Raw genomic sequence first — 21,490 nt, forward strand, 5'->3', positions numbered from 1 at the left:
CAGAGTGCTTTGACACATTCTTAAGGTTATGTGAAATACACAATAGAAAAGCCTTATGTCACAAAATCACCATAACCAACCTCGCCATCCTCGACCACTCGATATGAAACTGGAGCAGAAATCTAGAATTCTTTTGTTGACCTGGGCGGTTAAAATTAATTATAGAATGTGGCTATTTCCTGCCTAAAATTAGCATTGACTGAGAAGCTTACTCTTGAGACCTTTCTTCTGTATATCTCAGTTCTTGACAGTGCATGAACTTTCTAATCCATTTCACAATTTTCATGAATTGCCTAGCAGGTGCATGGGACATTTTAGTTTACTAAATTGCGTACTTATTGATCCACCTGCTGCCTCCAGCCCCACTGTGTAGAAAACTGCTGATTTCAACTTGCAACTAGAGTCTTGGATGATATTCTAACTAAGCTACATATGTACGTTTACAACCACGTTTTGCTCTTTATTGCAAAGTGTTAAGTTCATAAGTGATAGGAGCTTTTTCTCACAGAGAGTGGTGAGTCTGTGGAATTCTCTGCCTCAGAGGGTGGTGGAGGCAGGTTCTCTGGATGCTTTCAAGAGCTAGATAAAGCTCTTAAAAATAACGGAGTCAGGGGATATGGGGAGAAGGCAGGAACAGGGTACTGATTGGGGATGATCAGCCATGATCACATTGAATGGCGGTGCTGGCTCGAAGGGCCAAATGGCCTACTCCTGCACCTATTGTCTATTGAGCAGGATTGAGCATTCGGCCCATCCAGTCTAATCCCCCATTCAATAATGGCTGATCTATCTCTCCCTTTTAACCCTATTCCCCTGCCTCCCCCCCCCCCCCCCCCCCCCCCAGACACCCATACTAATTAAGAACCTATCGCTACCTTTAAAATATCAATTGACTTGGCCTCCACAGCCTTTTGCGCCAATGAATTCCACAGATTTACCACCCTCTGACTAAATAAATTCCTCCTCATCTCTTTCTCAAAGGAACGTCCTTTTATTCTGAGGCTATGACCACTGATCCTAGACTCTCCCACTGGTGGAAACATTCTCTCCACATCCATCATAACGTACAGATAAACTGTTAAGATAAACATGCAACTGCTGATTGATAACATTTTATTAAAAATTGGAACATAATTAAGTTCTTCAAATCCACAATTATCACAGTTGAAATAATGGTTAGAATTATACATTTACTTCAACATATTTAGGTCATTCATAGTCTAGGATAATCTGAAATTTGATTCATTCCTAGGCAGAGTCATAGCCCGAGCTGAAGCAGAACTTACAGCATTGCATATCAAAGCTGCTACCGATTCCATGCCACATTGAGAAACTGCAGTGCAATAGTGGCAGCATCTTCTCCATATAAACAGTGAAAGGTAGGATCAATCCCACTCTTCCCTCTCTAACCTCATACATTGCCACCAGGAATGATTTGGAAGTTAAAGTGCTGCCAGTACGACATAACCTAAATTCTCAATGTTATATAATACTATATTCTCACTTACAGATTTGCTGTGGTCATTGACTGAACAACATTGTATCACTGAGAATATTGTCTTTCTATTGTGCAGGAAAATGAATTGTTCAGTCCTAGACCACGGTCAGGGTTAACTGTACGTACTTCCCTCTCAAAGGAGAAACTCAATTGCTAGTGAGCTAAGATGAAGTGGGAGGTGGAGCAGTGGCGGGGATGGAGGATGAAGACTAACATTTGCCAGAGGGAAGCAGCAGCTTGGTTGCTCTGCATGCAGACCTATTGCAAATGTGGATCATGGTTAAAGCTAGTCATTCTCAGTCATTGCCCAAACTCATATGGAAAAGTGAACTCTGGTAGAAATACTAAAAGGTGTCTCATCCAAATTAGCAAAGATTGGAACTCCAAGGGTGTAAATGGATTGAATAAAGGGAATTACGAGCCACGATGGAAAAAAAATCAGTATTATTATGTAGGAAGTCTTTTTCAAAGAATTTAATAATGAATATCGGGCTTTTGTTTTATTTTCCCACCTCTAATAGTTAGAGTAGCCTGGCAAAAAATTCAAAGGGCATCATCTTTTCCTTAAATACAAAATGGTACTTTTATAAATTCAATGCTTTAATATCTGAAATATATTTGGAAGACAATTTGTACAGTTATGGTCTACTCTATAGAGCGGAGCTTAAAATATGTGATCGGATTTTCATGGGTGAGCCAAGGTTTGGTTCATTTACTCATCAGTGCAAGTAAAACTGGGAGTAACGCAGTGGGACAGACAGCATCTCTGGGGGGGAAAGGAATAGGTGACGTTTCAGGTCGAGACCCTTCTTCAGGTTGAGAGTCAGGGAAAAGAGAAACGAGAGATAAAGCCAGTGATGTAGAGAGATATAGAACACATGAATGAAAGATATTGAAAAAAGGAATGATGATGAAGGAAACGGTCCATGGTTGGCTGTGGGCTAGCTGTTAACAAGTTATACAGACAATGAAACTCAACGGGACGACAATTAAATTAGTACAATGTCCAGGGGAGGGACGGAGAGAGTGGGGATGCAAGGGTTACTTGAAGTTAGAGTAAGCAATATTGATACCACTGGGTTGTAAGCTGCCCAAGCGAAATATGCTGTGCTGATGCTGTCTGGACAAACTTATCCTCTAGGGTGTCAAAGCACTAGGAGTATAGAGTATAAGCTGCCATAGTCCAACCAGACTGAACCAAACCGTGGTATGTTGGAGCACGGGAAAACAAAGAGCTATTGCAGTAAAAGTGTTCAACATTTATGATCCTAATTGAGCAACTTTACATGTTACAAAATCAGGACAGAATTGCAAAGCTTCCTGTGATGTAAAACGGCATAAGTTGGAATGTTATGTTGCTATTTTATCTAATTTGCAGCTTGGGTTGGTAGAGTCTTTGTGTTGATGTTGATGAAAATTGGAATATGAATTAGGAGCAGGAACAGGCCATTTGGCCCGCCAGCTTGTTCCACCATTTATTAACACCAAATTGTGGCATTAACTGCATGCAGTCTTATCTACTCGTGGTAATATTTCATCTCCCTCCTTATCAATAAACTATCAAGTTATTCCCTTTATCATGTATCTGTACACTGTAAATAGCTTGATTGTAATCATGTATTGTTTTTCAGCTAACTGGTTAGCATGCACAAAAGCTTTTCGCTGAATCTCAGTACACGTGACAATAAACTAAATTCAGTCTATATTTCAATATAAATATTCAAACATTTTCTTCTAGTGACCTCTGAGGAACAATTCCAAAGATTCAAAATACTCTGAGGAGAAGAAATGACAATATTAACATTTGTGTCTTAAGTGGGTGACCCTTTCTTTTTAACTGGTTACACCCAATTCTCCAACAGCAGCAAACATCCTCACCACATCCTACATACCCTTCAAGATCTCATGTTTCAATGGAGTCCGTTCTCACTCTTAAACATTATGAGTTCAGCCAGTTTTAATTGTCCCTCATAGGAAGGACTGTCTATTTTGGGTTATTAGTCAAGTAAACTTTCTCCAAATTGCTTCCAATAAATGAACTTCCTTCTGTAAAGATAGAGCTATACTCTACAGTTGATGTCTCCCCAATACTTTATGTTCTTTTGTATACATCCCCATTGCAATAAACCATAAATCTTGTTCGTTTTACTAATCACTTGCATGATATCAGGTACACTAGCCTTTTGGAAATCACACCTGATGGACATCACGATCTTTCTGTATCTTAGGCACTCACGCCATTCAGATTGTAAACATTTTTTCCAACCAAATGGACAGTTTCGTATTTCCCACTTTATATCTCATTTGCCAAACATGTATTTATACACTGTGACTGGCTCGATTGTAATCATGTATTGTCTTTCTGCTGACTGGTTAGCACGCAACAAAAAGCTTTTCACTGTACCTCAGTGCACGTGACAACATTAATAAACTAAACTAATATTTGCCCACTTGTTTAACCTTCATATCCTTTGGGAGTTTTCTCATGCCCTCATCACAGATTACTTTCCTGTCGATCCTTGTGGCATCAGCAAAATTAGCAACCGTTTTTCTATCTGCAATCACAAGTCATGTACATGGATTGAAAAGATTAAGACCCAGTATCGGTCCATGCAGTACTCGACTTCGATTAATGACATCTTCGAACCGTTTTGATTTTAAGAGATTTTACAAAAATACACGCGCGCGATTAGTACTTTCTCATCACTTTCCATATAAATTCCACGAGAAATGTTCCTCCACCAGGCGCGGAACACCGTCCATTCACTTAATTGTAATCAGTGCAGTTTTGCATTCGCGAATCCTGCCCTAGGCGTTTGAGAAGACCGTGCGCAGACTAAACGTGTAGGAAGGAACTGCAGAAGCTGGTTTTCCGAAGAAGGATCTTAAGGTCATAAGTGATGGGAGCAGAATCGGGCCATTCGGCCCATCAAGTCTACTCCGCTATTCAATCATGGCTGACCGATATATCTCTCCCTCCTAACCCCATCTCGACCCGAAACGTCACCCATCCCTTCTCTCCAGAGATGCTGCCTGTCCCGCTGAGTTAGTCCAGCATTTTGTGTCTATCTAAAATGTAGACTAGAGCGTGATGGTGTCAGACCAGCGAGATCCTGGTGGGAGACTGCGGTCCGTTACCGGAGCTGAGGGTGGTGTGTAGCAGCTCGTGTCTATGCATGGAGGACCTGTCCTGCTGGGTGCTGCTAAACTCGGAGATGATCACCCCGCAACAGCGAGGCTGCTCCCCGACTTTGGTCAGGCATAGCAGGCGCACAATGGTCTGGCGCATGTCCCTGTTGGTCAGGGTGTAAATGACGGGATTCAAGGCGGAGTTTAACATGGCCAGTCCTAGGCAATAATCGGCCAAGTTACTAATCAAAGAGCTCCTCGTAGTTGAGGCGACGTCCAGTAGCAGCACGATAAAGAGCGGTAGCCAGCAGCCAATAAAAGTGCCGACCACGATGGTCAGAGTCTTCAGCAACGCCTGAGATTTCTGGCACTTCTTGGACATGGTCGTTCTGGAAGTGCCTATGGGGAGGCTGTTAGTCTTGACCTTAAGGTAGATGCGGACGTACAGTATCACGATGGCACATAGGACAAAGATAAAGATCAGGATGCACACCAGGATGTATTTCTTAGAGTAGAGCGGCAGCATTGTGGAGCAAACACGCAGGTTCCCAATGCAGTTCCAACCCAAGATTGGGAGGCTCCCGAGGAAGAACGAGAATATCCAGTCGGCGCCCACGAAGAGTCGAGTGCGCCACTTCTTGTCCGTGTTGTGCAGTTGCATCCTCACCATCGTGACATGCCTCTCCACCGCGATGGCCAGCAGGCTGAAGACCGAGGCGGTGAGGGTGATGAAAACGCCGCCCTCCCTCAGGAACCACCACAGCGGCGTCAGCTTGATCGTGTTGGCACCGGACAGCAGGATGTTGACCAAGTAGGTCACCCCCGCCAGCAGGTCGGACATTGTCAGGTTGGCGAGCAAGTAAAACATGGGCGTGTGGAACTTGCTGTTCTTCCGGATGGCGATGAAGACCAGCAAGTTCTCCAAGATTGTAAACACAGAGACTATCAAAAATATCACCGCGTGGACCCTCAGACCTGCCTTGTATCTGCCGGGGGTCAGCTTCCCGGTGGCATTATAATGCAGGCTCACAGTCTCATTGTTGTAATAGTCCCCGAAGTTCAGTCTCCATCTTTCACCCAACCCCAAGTTCATCCTCCCCGGTCTTTGTGGCCGATGTTCCCCTCTAGCTTTTTTTAAATCGCTCCCCAGCTCCGTATCGGCGAGAAATTAATGCATGAAGTCAATGCTGGCAATTCAGTGGCTGCCGCCTAGCAGGTCGATATCACAGTTTTGCAATCAATGAAGTTCTGGGAGAGAGACTGGCGTGACAGAAGCTCCGGTTAGGATCCAAACAAGGAGAAGGATTCGCAGCCAGCCGGGAAATCTACAAACAAACGCCCATGCACTCTGCACCAATATTGTAGTCCACTTTCAGGGAGTCCACAAAATTCAGCAGTGGTCTCCAGTTCCAAATTCACCAGAGATCATAGATGGCGCAATTCTAATGGAGAAAGGAAAACAAAAATCCTCATTTAGTCCCTTAAATACACGTTTTCACTCTTTGAAGGTAGACAAAAATGCTGGAGAAACTCAGCGGGTGAGGCAGCATCTTTGAAGGCGTTTTCATTTTAAATGCATGTGCTGCCACTTGCCAGTAAATATTTTGACTTAAAACTCTTAGGAGGGAAAGTGGGTGAAAGGGTTGAGAAGTGACTGCACTAAGTCTGAAGAAGGGTCTCGACCCGAAAAGTCACCCATTCCTTCTCTCCAGAGACGCTGCCTGTCCCGCCGAGTTGCTCCAACATTTTGTGTCTATATTGAGGTGCATGTTGTGGTAGAAATGAAATATAGGGGTCTTCTGGGCTCACTATTATAAAAGAGAAAATCAGACGGTGAATTCTGGTGAAAAAAAGCTTGAGTAATTCAGCGGGTCAGGCGCCGTCTCTGACTCTGGATAGGCGACGTTTTGGATCGGGACGTTTATGGGTCTATCTTCGGTGTAAACCAGCTTGTATGCGGTTCCTTCCTACACATTAAAGCGAGAGACAGTACGGCACTGCCTGAAGCATGAATCGGCGCACACTTACTGTTGTGGATGGACTAGCAGCAGTGGGCTGCGGCAGTCGGGACGCTGGGTGGGAGGCAGCTCACTCGGATGCCCTGTGGAGATGTTACTACACACAGCTGGCGAAGGTTATAGTATGCCGATCACAATCAGATCATATTATGTTGGGGCGGGCCAGTGGGAGGGTTCAAAACTTCTCTCGTGATTGGCAGTAAACACAGGCGGCAGCTGAGCCAACAAAAAAGACAGGTCACCTGGAGTGAGACACAAAATGCTGGAGTAACTCAGCGGGACAGGCAGCATCTCCGAAGAGAAGGAATGGATGACATTTCGGGTCGAGACCCTTCTTCGGACAGTCAGTGGAGAGCGAGACTAGAGATATGGAAGGAGGCAAAGAACCTGAAGAAGGGTCTCGACCCGAAACGTCACCCATTTCTTCATGTGGATAAATGTGAGGTTATCCATTTTGGTGGCAAAAACGGGAAAGCAGACTATTATCTAAATGGTGGCCGATTGGGAAAGGGGGAGATGCAGCGAGACCTGGGTGTCATGGTACACCAGTCATTGAAGGTAGGCATGCAGGTGCAGCAGGCAGTAAAGAAAGCGAATGGTATGTTGGCTTTCATAGCAAGAGGATTTGAGTATAGGAGCAGGGAGGTTCTACTGCAGTTGTACAGGGTCTTGGTGAGACCACACCTGGAGTATTGCGTGCAGTTTTGGCCTCCAAATCTGAGGAAGGACATTATTGCCATAGAGGGAGTGCAGAGAAGGTTCACCAGACTGATTCCTGGGATGTCAGGACTGTCTTATGAAGAAAGACTGGATAGACTTGGTTTATACTCTCTAGAATTTAGGAGATTGAGAGGGGATCTTATAGAAACTTATAAAATTCTTAACGGGTTGGACAGGCTAGATGCAGGAAGATTGTTCCCGATGTTGGGGAAGTCCAGGACAAGGGGTCACAGCTTAAGGATAAGGGGGAAATCCTTTAAAACCGAGATGAGGAGAACGTTTTTCACACAGAGAGTGGTGAATCTCTGGAACTCTCTGCCACAGAGGGTAGTTGAGGCCAGTTCATTGGCTATATTTAAGAGGGAGTTAGATGTGGCCCTTGTGGCCAAGGGGATCAGAGGGTATGGAGAGAAGGCAGGTACGGGATACTGAGTTGGATGATCAGCCATGATCATATTGAATGGCGGTGCAGGCTCGAAGGGCCGAATGGCCTACTCCTGCACCTAATTTCTATGTTTCTATGTTTCTCTCCAGAGATGCTGCCTGTCCCGCTGAGTTAGTCAAGCTTTTTGTGTCTATCTTCGGTGTAAACCAGCATCTGCAGTTCCTTCCTACACAAGTAGAGGAAGGCTCTTATTAAAAATAATGATTAGAACTAGGAGGGGAGAGAGGCAGAGAAAACTGAGAGATGTAACAGTTCAAGAAGGAATGAACAAACTCCAAAGTTGGAATTCATTCAGTAACAGATCATGGACTGGACAAAAGTCACCCGAAGTACCAAGACTCCCGAATGCCGTATAAATATAGACAGGTAGTAAATATCACACGGTGGTGGCACTTGGTCACCAGGGTGACGTAAAAAAGCAAGGAGGTACTTTTTAAAATCTTAACCGCACATAATCTAGTTACCGTTTTTTTATCGGTGCTTTAAGAAAGTTACGAATACTATTAACAGTCTATTTTTTAATGTTCAGATTGTCACCAAACAATAAACCAATTCCATTTCCAATCATAATAGTGAATTTTATGCATTTGTCAGCATACATTTTCTTTAAAACACTTTAGAAGTCTCGAGAGTCGAGAGTTTTTAATCATCATCTGTGGTGAGAGTTTAAATAAGCTTTGTTATTTTACGTTAAACAAACCAATGTCTTCGGTTTCTACATTTTAACTTTTTTTTCAAATTGAGTTGATCTACTTGGATCTACTATACTCACAATAAACGCAAAAACCCAGCTGTTCATTTGAGATAGAATTAACTTCCTTTAATGGAAGCTATTTTCATATGGGGTTAGGACACGGAAATAGGTTCCTTCAGCCCAACTCATCCTTATCAACCATGATATCTATCTGCTGGAGAAACTCAGCGGGTGCAGCAGCATCTATGGAGCGAAGGAAATAGGCAACATTTCGGCTCGAAACATTGCCTATTTCCTTCGCTCCATAGATGCTGCTGCACCCGCTGAGTTTCTCCAGCATTTTTGCATACCTTCGATTTTACAGCATCTGCAGTTCCTTCTTAAACACATGATATCTATCTGAGCTAGTTCCCTTTGTCTGTGTTTAGCCATATCCCCCAAAACCTTTCCTATCCATGTACCTATCCAAGTGTATTTTAAAAGTCATAATTGTACCTCCCTTTAAAAACTTCCTCTGCTAACCCATTCTACATCCCCACCAGCCTCTTGTGACAATGTTGTCCCTTTCCCTTTAAATTTCCCCCCTCTTACTGTAGCCCAGAATGTAAATTTGGCAGGCAGAAGAGTATTTCTGTACTGTAGAGTATTTGGACTCTATAACTTTAAATCCAAAAACAGTTGTTCTAGGTAATTTGAAGTAAATACAAAACGTTGATAAAGATAAGGTCTAGCAAAATTTTCAGAGAAGGAAACAGTTAATAAAATTGACACGTATTGCTTGATCTGCCAAATGTTTTGAAATATTTTCTGTTTTTATTTTTGTTCAAGTAGTTATACAGTATCTAAATGCTTGCCAATGCAAAGTCTTTGGCCAAAGTACACAAGTGACTTAGAATTTACTCAGCCATCACTTCAATGACACAGCATGCAAAGCTACCTACACACATGTTCACACATGCTTATTGCTACATTATTGAACTCTTAGTTGTTGCTGAAATAAACTATTGTCACGCAGTGTCTGTACAAGGTGCACAAACAGAGGAAATAGTTACAAATTCTGACAAAACTTAAAGAACAAATGTAATTTAACTCTACAGTTAGTTTAGTTTGTTGTCACCTGTTCTGAGGTACAGTGAAAAGCTTTTGTTGCGTGCTATCCAGTCAGCGGGAAGACAACACATGATTACATTCAAGACATTTACAGTGCATAGGTACATGATCAGGGAATAACGTTTAGTGCAAGGTAAAGCCAGTAAAGTTCGATCAAAGATAGTCTTAAACCCCCTGATACACACATTTATTGTACATATTGTGGCAAACACATTTTAATAGTTCAAATCTTGATATTTTACAGCCTAATCTGGACAAACAAATTTAGCGGAGTAAATTCCAAAACACACATTTAACCATTCAGAACAGATTTAAGTGACATGTGGCCCATTACGGCTTAATTCTACTCCAAATTGTTTCAAATTTTTTTGGTTAGAATGGTATTCTCCCTAAATTGCAAAAGCAAAGTGGAATCAAATTATTGGATCTAGAGCCCATTTCTTCCCTCTTTTTCCCAGCGATTTAAACTTCCCGATGGGAAAAGCGTCATGTGCTCTTCCTTTCAACCAATTCAGCTGAGGTTAGCATGTTGATATGTGATGAATGAATGGTTGAAATCTGCAGATGGACACAAAATGCTGGAGTAAATCAGCGAGACAGGCAGCTTCTCTGGAGAGAAGGAATGGGTGACGTTTCAGGTCGAGACAACAATAATCTCAACTAATCAGTAATGTTTATAGATTATATCCGATTGATTTCAGCACCAAACAGTCGCAACACTATATTCTCAAATGGTTATATGTGGGCAGGTGCTATAGACTTGCACTGGAAGGTAGTCGCTCCCGCCCCCTTGAGTCTCCTGCGACGGCGCTGGTGACAAACTGTAATGGCCCTGCTGTTCCTTTGGATCAATCAGCGACGTGGAGAGGGGGGACGTGCTGCATGGGCAACAGACTGTCCTCCATATGACATCGCCCAGGCTTGCATCCGACCACACATCACCTCCAAACTAGGATGCATCACCCATGTCTGTCATGACCGAGGGGGGCCTACTATAATATCAATCTGCACTGCTTCTCTCCACTCAGCATTGAACAGGGATGTTTCCCTCCACGACTGTCAGGTTTGTTCTTCCATCTCATCCAACTAATCCCATTTCTCTTCACTTTCTCATGCAACTGTAGGTGCATCGACTGGGTCTCTTCATCTCTTTCAAGATCCAGGGTCCCAAAATGTCCCTCAAGCTGAAGAAGCAGTTCATTTGGGTTTCTTCCAGTTTTAGGGTACTTTGTTCATTGCTCACCATGCGGTTCCTTTGATGTTGAAGAGGTGAAGCCTATGATCGACACAAAAGTCTGGAATAATTCAGTGGGTCAGACAGCATCTCTGGAGAAAAGGAATAGGTGACGTTTTGGGTCGAGACCCTTCTTCAGACTGAGAAGTAATGGGGGAAAGTGAAACGATAGATATAGATGGTAATATAGAGAGAAATAGAACAAATGAATGAAAGATATGCAAAAAAGTAATGATAATAAAGGAAAGGGGCCATTGTTAGTTGTGTGTTAGGTGAGAATGAGTACAGACAATGAGACTCAACAAGGGGAGTGGGATGGGGAGAGAGGGAATTCAAGGGTTACTTGAAGTTAGAGAAATTAATATTCATACCACTGGGTTATAATCCTCTATTGGGTGATCACTTTGCAGAACACATCCAATCAGTTTACAAGGTTCCAGTTGCCTGTCATTTTAATTCTCTATCCAAAACTAACATTGACCTCTCTGTCTTGCTCTTCTACATGTTCAGTGAAGCTGAACTTAAGTTCAAGGGACAGTGTCTCATCTTCTGTCTAGGCATAATGCAGCTCTTGTGACTTAATAACACATTCATCAATTTTAGATAACCAGCTTTTCCTGTTTATTCATCACTAGCCAGTTTTTTCACTAGTACATCCGCTTGTTACATTAACTTAGTTTCTCTCTTTCTGCAGTGGTACCTGATTTGCTGAGTATTTCTAGCATTCTCTTTTATTTCAGATTCCTGGCAACTGCTGTGTTTGCATTTCAAAGTTCAATTATTCCTTTACTTTCTTTCCACTGTCTTTCTTTCATCTTTCTCTTTCCAGACAGATCAACAATGATTAATAAACATTCATTAATTTCTCTTTTGGTGGCATCAACAGTGTCTGTATCACCTGGGCAACCTTGATCTCCACCCTATTATAGACACCCCCTTTGTTTTCTCCATGTCTTCTCTGCTCTGCAACTTAGAACTCACATTTTTTCCCCTCATTTTCTCCAGTGCTACTAAAAGATCATCGATCTGAAATGTTGATATTGGTTCCAGAGATGCTGCCTGACTTACTGAGTAAATCCATCATTTTCGGTTTTATTAAAATAATGCAGTATTAGAAAACCACTGAGACCCTCTCTCTCTCTCTCATGGGGATTTATTGTTCAACCTTTCCCAGATTAGATTCATCAACATTGATTTCAGTCATAAGGGTTCTTTGAATGGAGTACGTGGGGTGGTTGCAGGAATTGAATTTGGGATCTTAACTGATGCCTGGAGCCAAATACCTGTATTCTCCTATTACTTGCCAGGTGTTTATTCCACCCCACCTATTTAGCAACTTTCTCTCCCTTACTACAATGAGTCTGAAGAAGGGTCCCAACCCAAAATGACGTTGATCCATGTCTTCCAGAGATGCTACCTGACCCGTAAAGTTACTCCTGCACTTTGAGTCTCTTATTGTAAACCAGCATTCACAGATGCTTGTGTTTCTATGGCATCTTCGGCTCAATGGTGCTGACATTGCACCAAATAGTTTGGATTAATTGTACTTTGTAATCTCTTGAACTATTTAATACCAAGACTGAACTTGAATTGCAGATTGGATGCCTTGGTGCAATTGTTTGAGAAAAAGAAAAATATGAGACAGCCTCTCGAAATCCAAATGCTGATTTAGGTCACATTTAAACTATACTTGTACAAGCTTAGATTAATTTAGATTAGTTAGTTTATTGTCATGTGTACTGAGATGCAGTTAAAAGCTTTTGTGCGTGCTAACCAGTCAACGGAAAGACTATACATGATTACAATTGAGCCATCCACAATGTAGAGATGCATGATAAAGGGAATAGCGTTCAGCGTAAGATAACGTCCAGTGAAGTCCAATTTAAAGATAACATGAGGGCCTCCTGTGAGGTAGATAGTAGCTCAGGACTGCTCTCTAGTTGTTGACAGGATGGTTCTATTGCAGTTTATCTCCATTGCAAGTAACTGACTACAAGCTTACATTTCACAGTTCCTTTGATTTTTCTGACTTCCTACCTGTTTTACTTGTCTTTCACCAAATTCTTTACCATATCAGATTTTAGCATTTTTTAAAAGCCTCTGCATATTCTCAATTCTTCTATTTATAAACGAACAGTAATAACAAAGAGTGTTTGATTTTATGAGAATAATTTTTTTTTCATTCATTTTAAATAGAATTCCAATAAAGGAAAAGATACAATCAATAAACCACCCTATCAATATGTCTCTATACCAAATAGTATAATTTTTTTAAACAGTAAAATTATTAAAATATTTCATTGAATTTTGTTGCCATTTATCTAAAATGTTGTACACAATCTAATCAGATATTTCTTAGTGAACCTAAAGCAAATACATTACCAGAAATATATATTTTACAGTGTGGAGCTAATATTATTTGTGTGTATTCTTGAAGCCTCAAGTAATTTCTATAATTTACACAGAAAACATTTATGAATAGTGTTGTTCTACAATTAATACAGAACAATGGCCCTGACCCTGCAGAGACTGGCACATAACATATGGTCTTATTGTTAATACAAATCAATTTAGAATAAAACTCCATTAGTCTATTTCAATTTGTTCTTCTTTGAGCTGCCGATGAATTAGAATGGCACCTTAATGTTTTATTGAGATTGCGAGAAGATTTTGATGGAAGGTAATCTGTATAATTAGTAATATATTCATTGACAGGTCCTGGTACTGTTCAATATGCTAACATATAGACTGATCATCCCTCATAGTGAGTTCTAAACCTTGCCTATTTTTGTGGATGGCATCGCCTAGTCCAGTGTGAGCATTTGGTTGCAACAATGGAGCACAGTCAGGAAATGACTGCATCTCTTAAGCATTGTAGTCGTAAGAAAACAGCACTGCTAGTGTGGGAACACTTCAACTGTGATTTCTGGGCTGGTCAGCAACTGAAAGTTTGTGATAAGAGTGAAAAACAACCATCGACCGAAAAATCTTCTTTTGTAATGAAATGAATATTCAATTTCCTTATACTTTGCTGCTGATGTGATATTTTAGACTCAGCTGCGAATTCAACTTGTGGCCCATCTATATTGTACGTTCTCTTGGCTGAGGATAGTAAAGGGCAGGGGAAAAACAATGAAACTTGCAAGATTAATTGGTAAAATGAAAATTACAATTTTTGATAGATTAAGAAAGATAATGCAAAATGAATTCAGAATGAGTGTGAAATGCTAATATAGCAACTTGAATTTGTCCTGATGTATCAGTGCACTGAATATGTAGAATGTGTACATATTGGAGTATTATGCCAACAAAACTATTGGTTGTGGGTATATTTACCCTGAATTTCTTCTTGTTTCTAACTTCTTCATTTTAATTTCTATTGTCTAGAATCAAATCTTTTATCCACTGTGAATAATTTGTTGGATTGCTTTGGAGTTTAAGGTTAAAGGAGAAAACAAGTAAAAACCAATCTAACTTCCCCAATTTAGATTCATGGACCAACATATAACATTTCAATGAAATTATGTTCTTAGGTTGCAAAGGCTGGCATGCCAGTATACTTTGAAAGGGAATTATCAATTCACTGTGTACTTACAGACTATGCACCCTTTCATTAATTTTTTCAAATTACAGTAAAGTTCATATCTTGTGCAGACTTGCCTAAATCACACCTGCTTCATACTGAAGACAGAATGATTGCTATATGAATGTGGTGCAGGCGTGAAGGGCCAAATGGCCTCCTGCACCTATTTTCTATGTTAATTGTTTGGTGGTAATAATAGTATGTCTTGTAATCCCAAACAGATTGCTTTCACTGCTCAAGCTATCTGCTTGGTAAAATGGTGACTGCAATGTTTTGGTTCATATTGCAAATTTATCAGTTAGTGCTGTGAAATAATGAAAATAACTTGCATGAATATATCATCTTCGAAAACCATAGGATGTCTCAAAGTGCTTCATGGTGTTTGGCTCTGGAAATGTACAGGAGCAGTGTATTGCAAGATACAACAAACAGCAATGAACCAAATATCTGAGATCATTTCTTCTCATGGTGTATTTTGAAATGTTGAGCTTGGACTGGCATTTTTAATGTAGACCAATGGTATGGTATATTTATGCCCATCGAGAGGATAGTTGCAGTCTCATTTTAATATGAAAATTGAACTAACATTTCTCAATATTGCTTTAAAATGTCAGCCTACATTGGATGGTCAAGTCTCTGCAACATGGCTGAAATCATGAATCACTTAGCTAATGGGATGGGAATGCTATTCTGAGCTAAGACAGAAATTTATTTTTAATAATTCATCAGCAATTGACTGCACAGCCCCTTATTACCAGTTACGTTTGCACTTTCATAACCATGCTTGATCAGCAAAGGTCACTAATACCAGAAGGGTCTCGACCCGAAACGTCACCTATTCCTTCGCTACATAGATGCTGCCTCACCCGCTGAGTTTCTCCAGCTTTTAGTCTACCTTCTGAAGAACAAGTTGGCTAAAGGTGGAAACTTGCCAAGCTATCATGGAAAGCAGCTGGAGCATGTATAAAAGTTCACAGAATCTTTAATACCTATTAGAAGTTCAAGTTAGCCAGTCCGGAATAATCCTCATAGTGTTAAATTTTCTGTTGATTTATTTCACAATACAAATGTCACACAACAATTTGACAATATAGATCATGGGGTCCTGGGAAAGAGCCTGATGTTGTTATTGCAGCTGTGCAGAGTGGTGCAGGCTGCAAGACGAGGAATGCATGATGATTGATTGAAAGGATGTATTTCTTAAATTAAAATAATTAGAGGTAATATCCTGCTAACAGTGCAGTTTCTACCATTAAGCAATATATCATTGTCAATGTCAGTCATTTATTAGGTTACATTCATCATGGTGCTTACATAGTGTGAAGTTGATAAGTATGTTCATAATAATGCACACCATCAATTACCCAATACATGGGCGGCACGGTGGCTGCTGCCGTACAACGCCAGAGATCCGTGTTCGATTCTGACTACGGATGCTTGGCTGGTTTAAACTGAAGATAGACACAAGAAGCTGGAGCAACTCAGCTGGTGTCAGACAGCATCTCTGGAGAAAAGGAATAGGTGGGCCAGAAGAAGGGTCTCGACCCGAAACGTCCCCTATTCCATTTCTCCAGAGATGTTGCCTGACACGCTGAGTTACTCCAACACTTTGTGCTTATCTCAGTCGAAGGAGATGTTGTTGTAGGGAGCTGTGGGGGAAAAACATTATTTATTGACAAGCGAAGTATGCCCATACAGGCTCAATCAGCTGAATAGACTCCTATACTGTGTCATTCTATGTTTCAAAATCCTTTGTTTTATATAGTTTATGGGCCTCTAAAGTGGTGTAATATATCTAAAATATATCTAAAAGACAGATCTTACCACATGTGTAGCTAACATTAAATAAGAAAGGAACTTTAATCTTGCATGTCAGGATCATGTGTTAAAAACAAAGTACTACACAGGAGTTTGATGCAAGAATGCATTCACTTCTAGGTTTAGAATGCAATGCCATAGGGTCATAAGTGATAGGAGTAGAATTAGGCCACAAGTTTACTCCACCATTCAATCATGGCTGATCTATCTCTCCTTCCTAACCCCATTCTCCTGCCTTCTCCCCATAACCTCTGACACCTGACACAATGAACATAGCCATAGAACTGGCATATGCATATAGTATTAAAAGTGAACTATAATTTTATAATTGATTAGTTAAAGTGGAATTAATTTCTAGTTTTTGTCGTCAGAATTAACCTAGCTTAATCTCAATGAAATATATGTCTTCCCACCAGCTTTAAGTATGGACTCCAGAGCAACCTGCAAAGATCCTACTTATTTGCATTACTAACTCTAGTCCCCATGTCCCTTAAAGGAGATTTTGTTTTACAGAGCTGTGGGAAACTCAGGCACAAGCAGGAGAAGTAGCCTCCTATACTACGTCATTCTATGCATCATACTCTGTGGCATTTCCTATCCGGTGAATGGACGAGTGAATTCTTGTTGAGTTTTCTCTAAAACTGTGTAGAATAAATCCATTCATTGACAGTTTGTTTGTTAGTTCAGTTCCAGAGTTGCCGTTTGATGTAATCGTCATCATAACCGTCACAGTCATACAGCCTGGGGGAAACGGGCTCTTCGGCCCATTATGTCCATACTGTCCAAGTGAAATTGGCACATATACCTCAAACCTTTCCTATCCATGTATCGGTTCAAGTGTATTTTAAATGTCATAATTTTACCCACTTCTACCACTTCCTCTAACTGGTAACTCCATATACGTACCACCATGTGTGTGGAAAAAGTTACCCCTCAGGTACCTTTTCAATCGTTACCCTGTTCCCTTAAACCTATGCCCTCTCATTTTAGACTTCCCTACCCTTGGAAAATTGATTGTATTTATTCACCTTATCTATGCCCTCGGGATTTTATATCACTCTATAAGTGCATTCCTCGGCTTTCTGCACTCGAGTGAGAAAAAACTCAACCTACACAGTCAGTCTCTCCTTACAACTTAAACCTTCCAGACTCAGTAACATCCTCAAATCTCTTTAGGCCCCTTTCCAGTTTAATGCCATCCTTCGTATAGCAGGGAGACCAGAATTGTACATCGTAGTCCAAATGTGGCTTTATCAACATCTTGTACAACTGTAACATGACCTCCCGACTCCTGTACCCAATGTCATGACCAACGCAGGCTAGCATGTCAAATGCCATCTTATCACCCTGTCTACTTATGTTGCTACTTTACTATCATTTGCAAACTCACTAACTATTTATTAATTTTACTAACCAAGCCACAAGCATTCACATCTAAATTATTAATATAATAAAGAACAACAATCAACTTGAAAATGTCTTTTTTTATCAACGTGGATATGCTGGGCCGAGTGTCATTAATGTTCTATAGTTTCTTGATCCTCTGCTTAGGAAAGGAAAAACAGTTAGAGTTAAAGTCTATATTCTCGGTAAGATACATATACCTCAATTACAAAATTCCATGTGGGAAGACTTGCAAAATCAGCAGTGTTTTTTCAAGTACATGCTCAGTATTGATCAGTGTTTTTACTGTTAGTCTGTGCACTGTTAATTCAAACAAGCAGAATTGTAATATATCTTAAAAAAAGATGTGATTGTTGTTTTGACTGTGCCAGGACTCAACCCTGTGTCTTGTTCCCATTCCCAAAATACCATTTTACAGTTGTGTTTATCGTTACGTTCTTAACCTTCTGACCCTAAAGTTGGGTGGTGAAGTATTAGTGAGGCCTCAGTCATAACTGGGCCTCAGGCAGCTTCCCATTAGGCCCCACCCTCCTGAATATTTAGTTAACTTTGACAGAAGGCATGTCTAGGCTTGAATCCTGCCATAATCTGTGAAACTTTTGTAAAAGTGAAAGTCTACAATATAAATGCATTTCCCAAAATTATTAACATAGTCTATAGAAACTTAGAAATTTAAACTGAGCTAAAATTGCTAAAAAGCTAAATTGTATTTAAACACGAATCAATATCTAAATATATTAAATTAAGTAAAAATATAAATTAACAAATTTTAGTTTTCACCATCTTAATCTTCAGGATCAGGTCAATTAGGAACCAGGTCCTACACAACATCAGATCAGTTTTTGATCAGAGGGAGAAATTCTCTGGCGTAATGCAAAGCGGCCTGATTGTGCTCCGCCGCTGGACTCTATGTTTATTCATGTAATTGAGCCAAGTGACAGATACGTTGATATCTTAGTTTGTTTTGGAATTAAGCTGGAGTTACATTTTTCAGGAAGTACTTATTTGAATAGCTGAAAGTTAGCAGTTTCCTTTACATCTGTGTTAGCAACCACTCGAATGTGCCTGTTCATTTTAATGCCCCTGCCTTGAGTCCTGGTCTGTTTCTTGCCTCCATGGTCAAAGTCCAACTTAGTTTAGTTTATTATTATTGTCACATATATGGAAGTACAGTGAAAAACTTTTGTTGCATGCTATCCAGTCAGCAGAAAGACATTACATGATTACAATTGAGCCATTCTTTGATTCTTTCCCAACACTTTTACTCTTGTACATTCTCTGCAAATGCCATTCTCAATGGTTCTGTTCAAAGGACTTGGAACCTCAGTCATGAGAAGCCTGCAAATGGAGAATAAGCTCCAGCAGGTTTACTTTTAGCTTAGTTTAGATATGCAGTGCAGAAACTAACCCTTTGGTCCACCTAGTCCGCGCCGACCAGCGATCCCAGCACACTAAAGGATCTGTCCCAGCTGGTGATTTTTTTCGGCAACAAAAAAAATGTTGCGACTCTTGTAAAAACACCGCGCGTCATCCCGCCTGCAAATTTTTCAGTGACCTGATACGTCAGTCAGTGATGCCGGCAGTCTCCTACACACACTAGGGACAATTTACAATTATACCAAGCCAATTAACCTACAAACTTGCATGTCTTTGGAATGTGGGAGGAAACCGGAACACCCGTAGATCACGGGCAGAATGTACAAACTCCATACAGACGGCACCCGCAATCAGGATCGAACCTGGATCTCTGTTGCTGTGAGGCAGTAACTCTACCGCTGCGCCATCGTGCCGCCCAGGGTTTGGCAGATCATGTTGACAACAAACAATTTGACACAATTGTTCATTTTTTCAAAGTGAAAAGAAAACATAGCAGCAGGAATAATGCATAAAACCTTTAAGCCTCGGCAAATAATGAAGATTATGATATTGTCCTCAACATCACCACCTTGCTGTTTGACCCCCATTTCTCTTGATTCTTTTTGAGTCCATTGACCTCAGTGTGGGTATACTCAAAGACTGAACTGTTGGTGGGGAATATTCTATAAACCTGCAATCCTCTAAATGAAGACATTTCTCTTCACTTCGGTCTAAAGACCCACAAACGTATACTGCGACTGACTCCTAAGTCAAAACTATTCATTTAGAGAAGAAAGTCTCTTAATATCATTTCCTCTTAAATGCCATCTCTTATTCTTCTAAACGCAAGCAAATATCGGCATGTAATGCATTCTTCCAAATTTGCACAATCATCTCATCCTAGAAATTAATCTGTTAAAAAATGATTGTAAGTGTCATCGTGTAGGCTCACTGGACCATCCCAAAGAATATTCGCCCGATGTATTGCTGTGATATTTTCTATAATCAGAATTGCAACTCACCCATCTTAGTTTAGTTTTAGTTTTTAGTTTAGAGATACAGTGCGGAAACAGGCCCTTCGGCCGACCGACTCCAAACCAACCAGCGATCCCCGCACATTAACACTATCCTACGCACACTTATAATTTTCTTACATTTATACCAAGTCAATTATCCCACAAACCTGTACATCTTTGGAATGGAGGAGGAAACCGAAGTTCTCGGAGAAAACCCATGCAGGTCATGGGGAGAACGTACAAATTCCATTCAGACAAACACCCATAGTCGGGATCGAACCTGGGTCTCTGACGCTGTAAGTGCTGTAAGGCAGCAACTCTACCACTGAGCCACTGTGCCGCGCCTCTCTTAACTCCACCTTTATCATGCCTGGCAAACCCAGGTTTGTCTAAATAGCCTTTGAGTGTGTTAATGTTAAGGGTTAAGTCCATTAACAGACAAATAGGAATGTAATGGTATAATTAAAGGCGAAGGGGACATGCGTCAGTATATTGTTGGGGGCATGCCTTCTGCATCATAAAATGGGTGTGTTTCAGGGCAAACCTTCGGAATTTGCAAGTTAGCTGAAGACAGGGTTGGTCTATACATGTGGAAGAAGCCTCCTCCGTGATTGCTGGGATGAGTAATATTTAAAATCAAATGGAGATTAATGGGGCTTTGTATGCATGTAACATTTGAAGTTAAAGGAAGTAGAATATTAGTTTTTTGCATAATTTCTGCAGCTGTAACCAGTTATGATAGGAACATTGAGTTGCATTGCTTTGTTAGCCTTGAGCAGGTATATGTCACCAGATGGGTTCAGGTCATATTCAGGAATTATAGTATCAGAGATGTGAAGGTCACATACCTACAATGCCTTGTCCCTTTAATACAGACTCACTATGGCTTGTTCTAGGTAATAATTTTCATTCCTCCCCATGCTTCAAGAACAGTGAATATGTTAACGATGGACAGGGAGGTGGTAGGCTCTCAGGGAAGAGCAATTTTACTCATAGGTTTTTCTCAGTACCTTCACACTGTTGGTTTTCTGAAGTTACAACAATCCTGCTCTTGGTATAAATAATCTGCTTCTTCTTCCGATTGAATACTGGTCTCATGGTCTGAAATACTGTCCCATCATCCAATGATTGGTTCTGTCCCTACTTTACAGATACAGCATGAAAACAGGCCCTTCGGCTCACAGACTCCATGCTGACCAGTGATCACCCTGTACACTTGCACTACCCAACACACTAGGGACAATTTACAATTTTATAGAAGCCCATTAACCGACAAACCCTGTACGTCTATGAAGTGTGGGGGGAACCCGGAGCACCCGGTGAAAACCCACACAGGTTACGGGGAGAACATACAAACTCCATGCAGACAGCACCTGTAGTCAGGATAGAACCTGAGTCTCTGGCGCTGTATGGCAGCAACTCTACCACTGCGCCACCGTGCCGCCCTCCTCAAGCATTGTGTGAT

The 21,490-nt window shown here is 40.9% G+C and overlaps 1 protein-coding gene across 1 annotated transcript; it reads right to left on the reverse strand.

The window, feature by feature from the left end:
- Positions 1-1,082: 1,082 nt before the first annotated feature.
- On the reverse strand, positions 1,083-7,961 carry LOC129714379 (sphingosine 1-phosphate receptor 1-like). Its single transcript, XM_055663942.1, has 2 exons — positions 6,656-7,961; positions 1,083-6,069 (listed from the first exon to the last, which is right to left on the reverse strand). The coding sequence occupies exon 2, from the start codon at positions 5,718-5,720 to the stop codon at positions 4,596-4,598; it is 1,125 nt and encodes a 374-aa protein (XP_055519917.1). The 5' UTR covers positions 5,721-6,069; positions 6,656-7,961; the 3' UTR covers positions 1,083-4,595.
- Positions 7,962-21,490: the final 13,529 nt, after the last annotated feature.

The sequence above is a fragment of the Leucoraja erinacea genome, chromosome 39 (genome assembly GCF_028641065.1).
Source record: "Leucoraja erinacea ecotype New England chromosome 39, Leri_hhj_1, whole genome shotgun sequence".
Classification (NCBI taxonomy): domain Eukaryota; kingdom Metazoa; phylum Chordata; class Chondrichthyes; order Rajiformes; family Rajidae; genus Leucoraja; species Leucoraja erinaceus.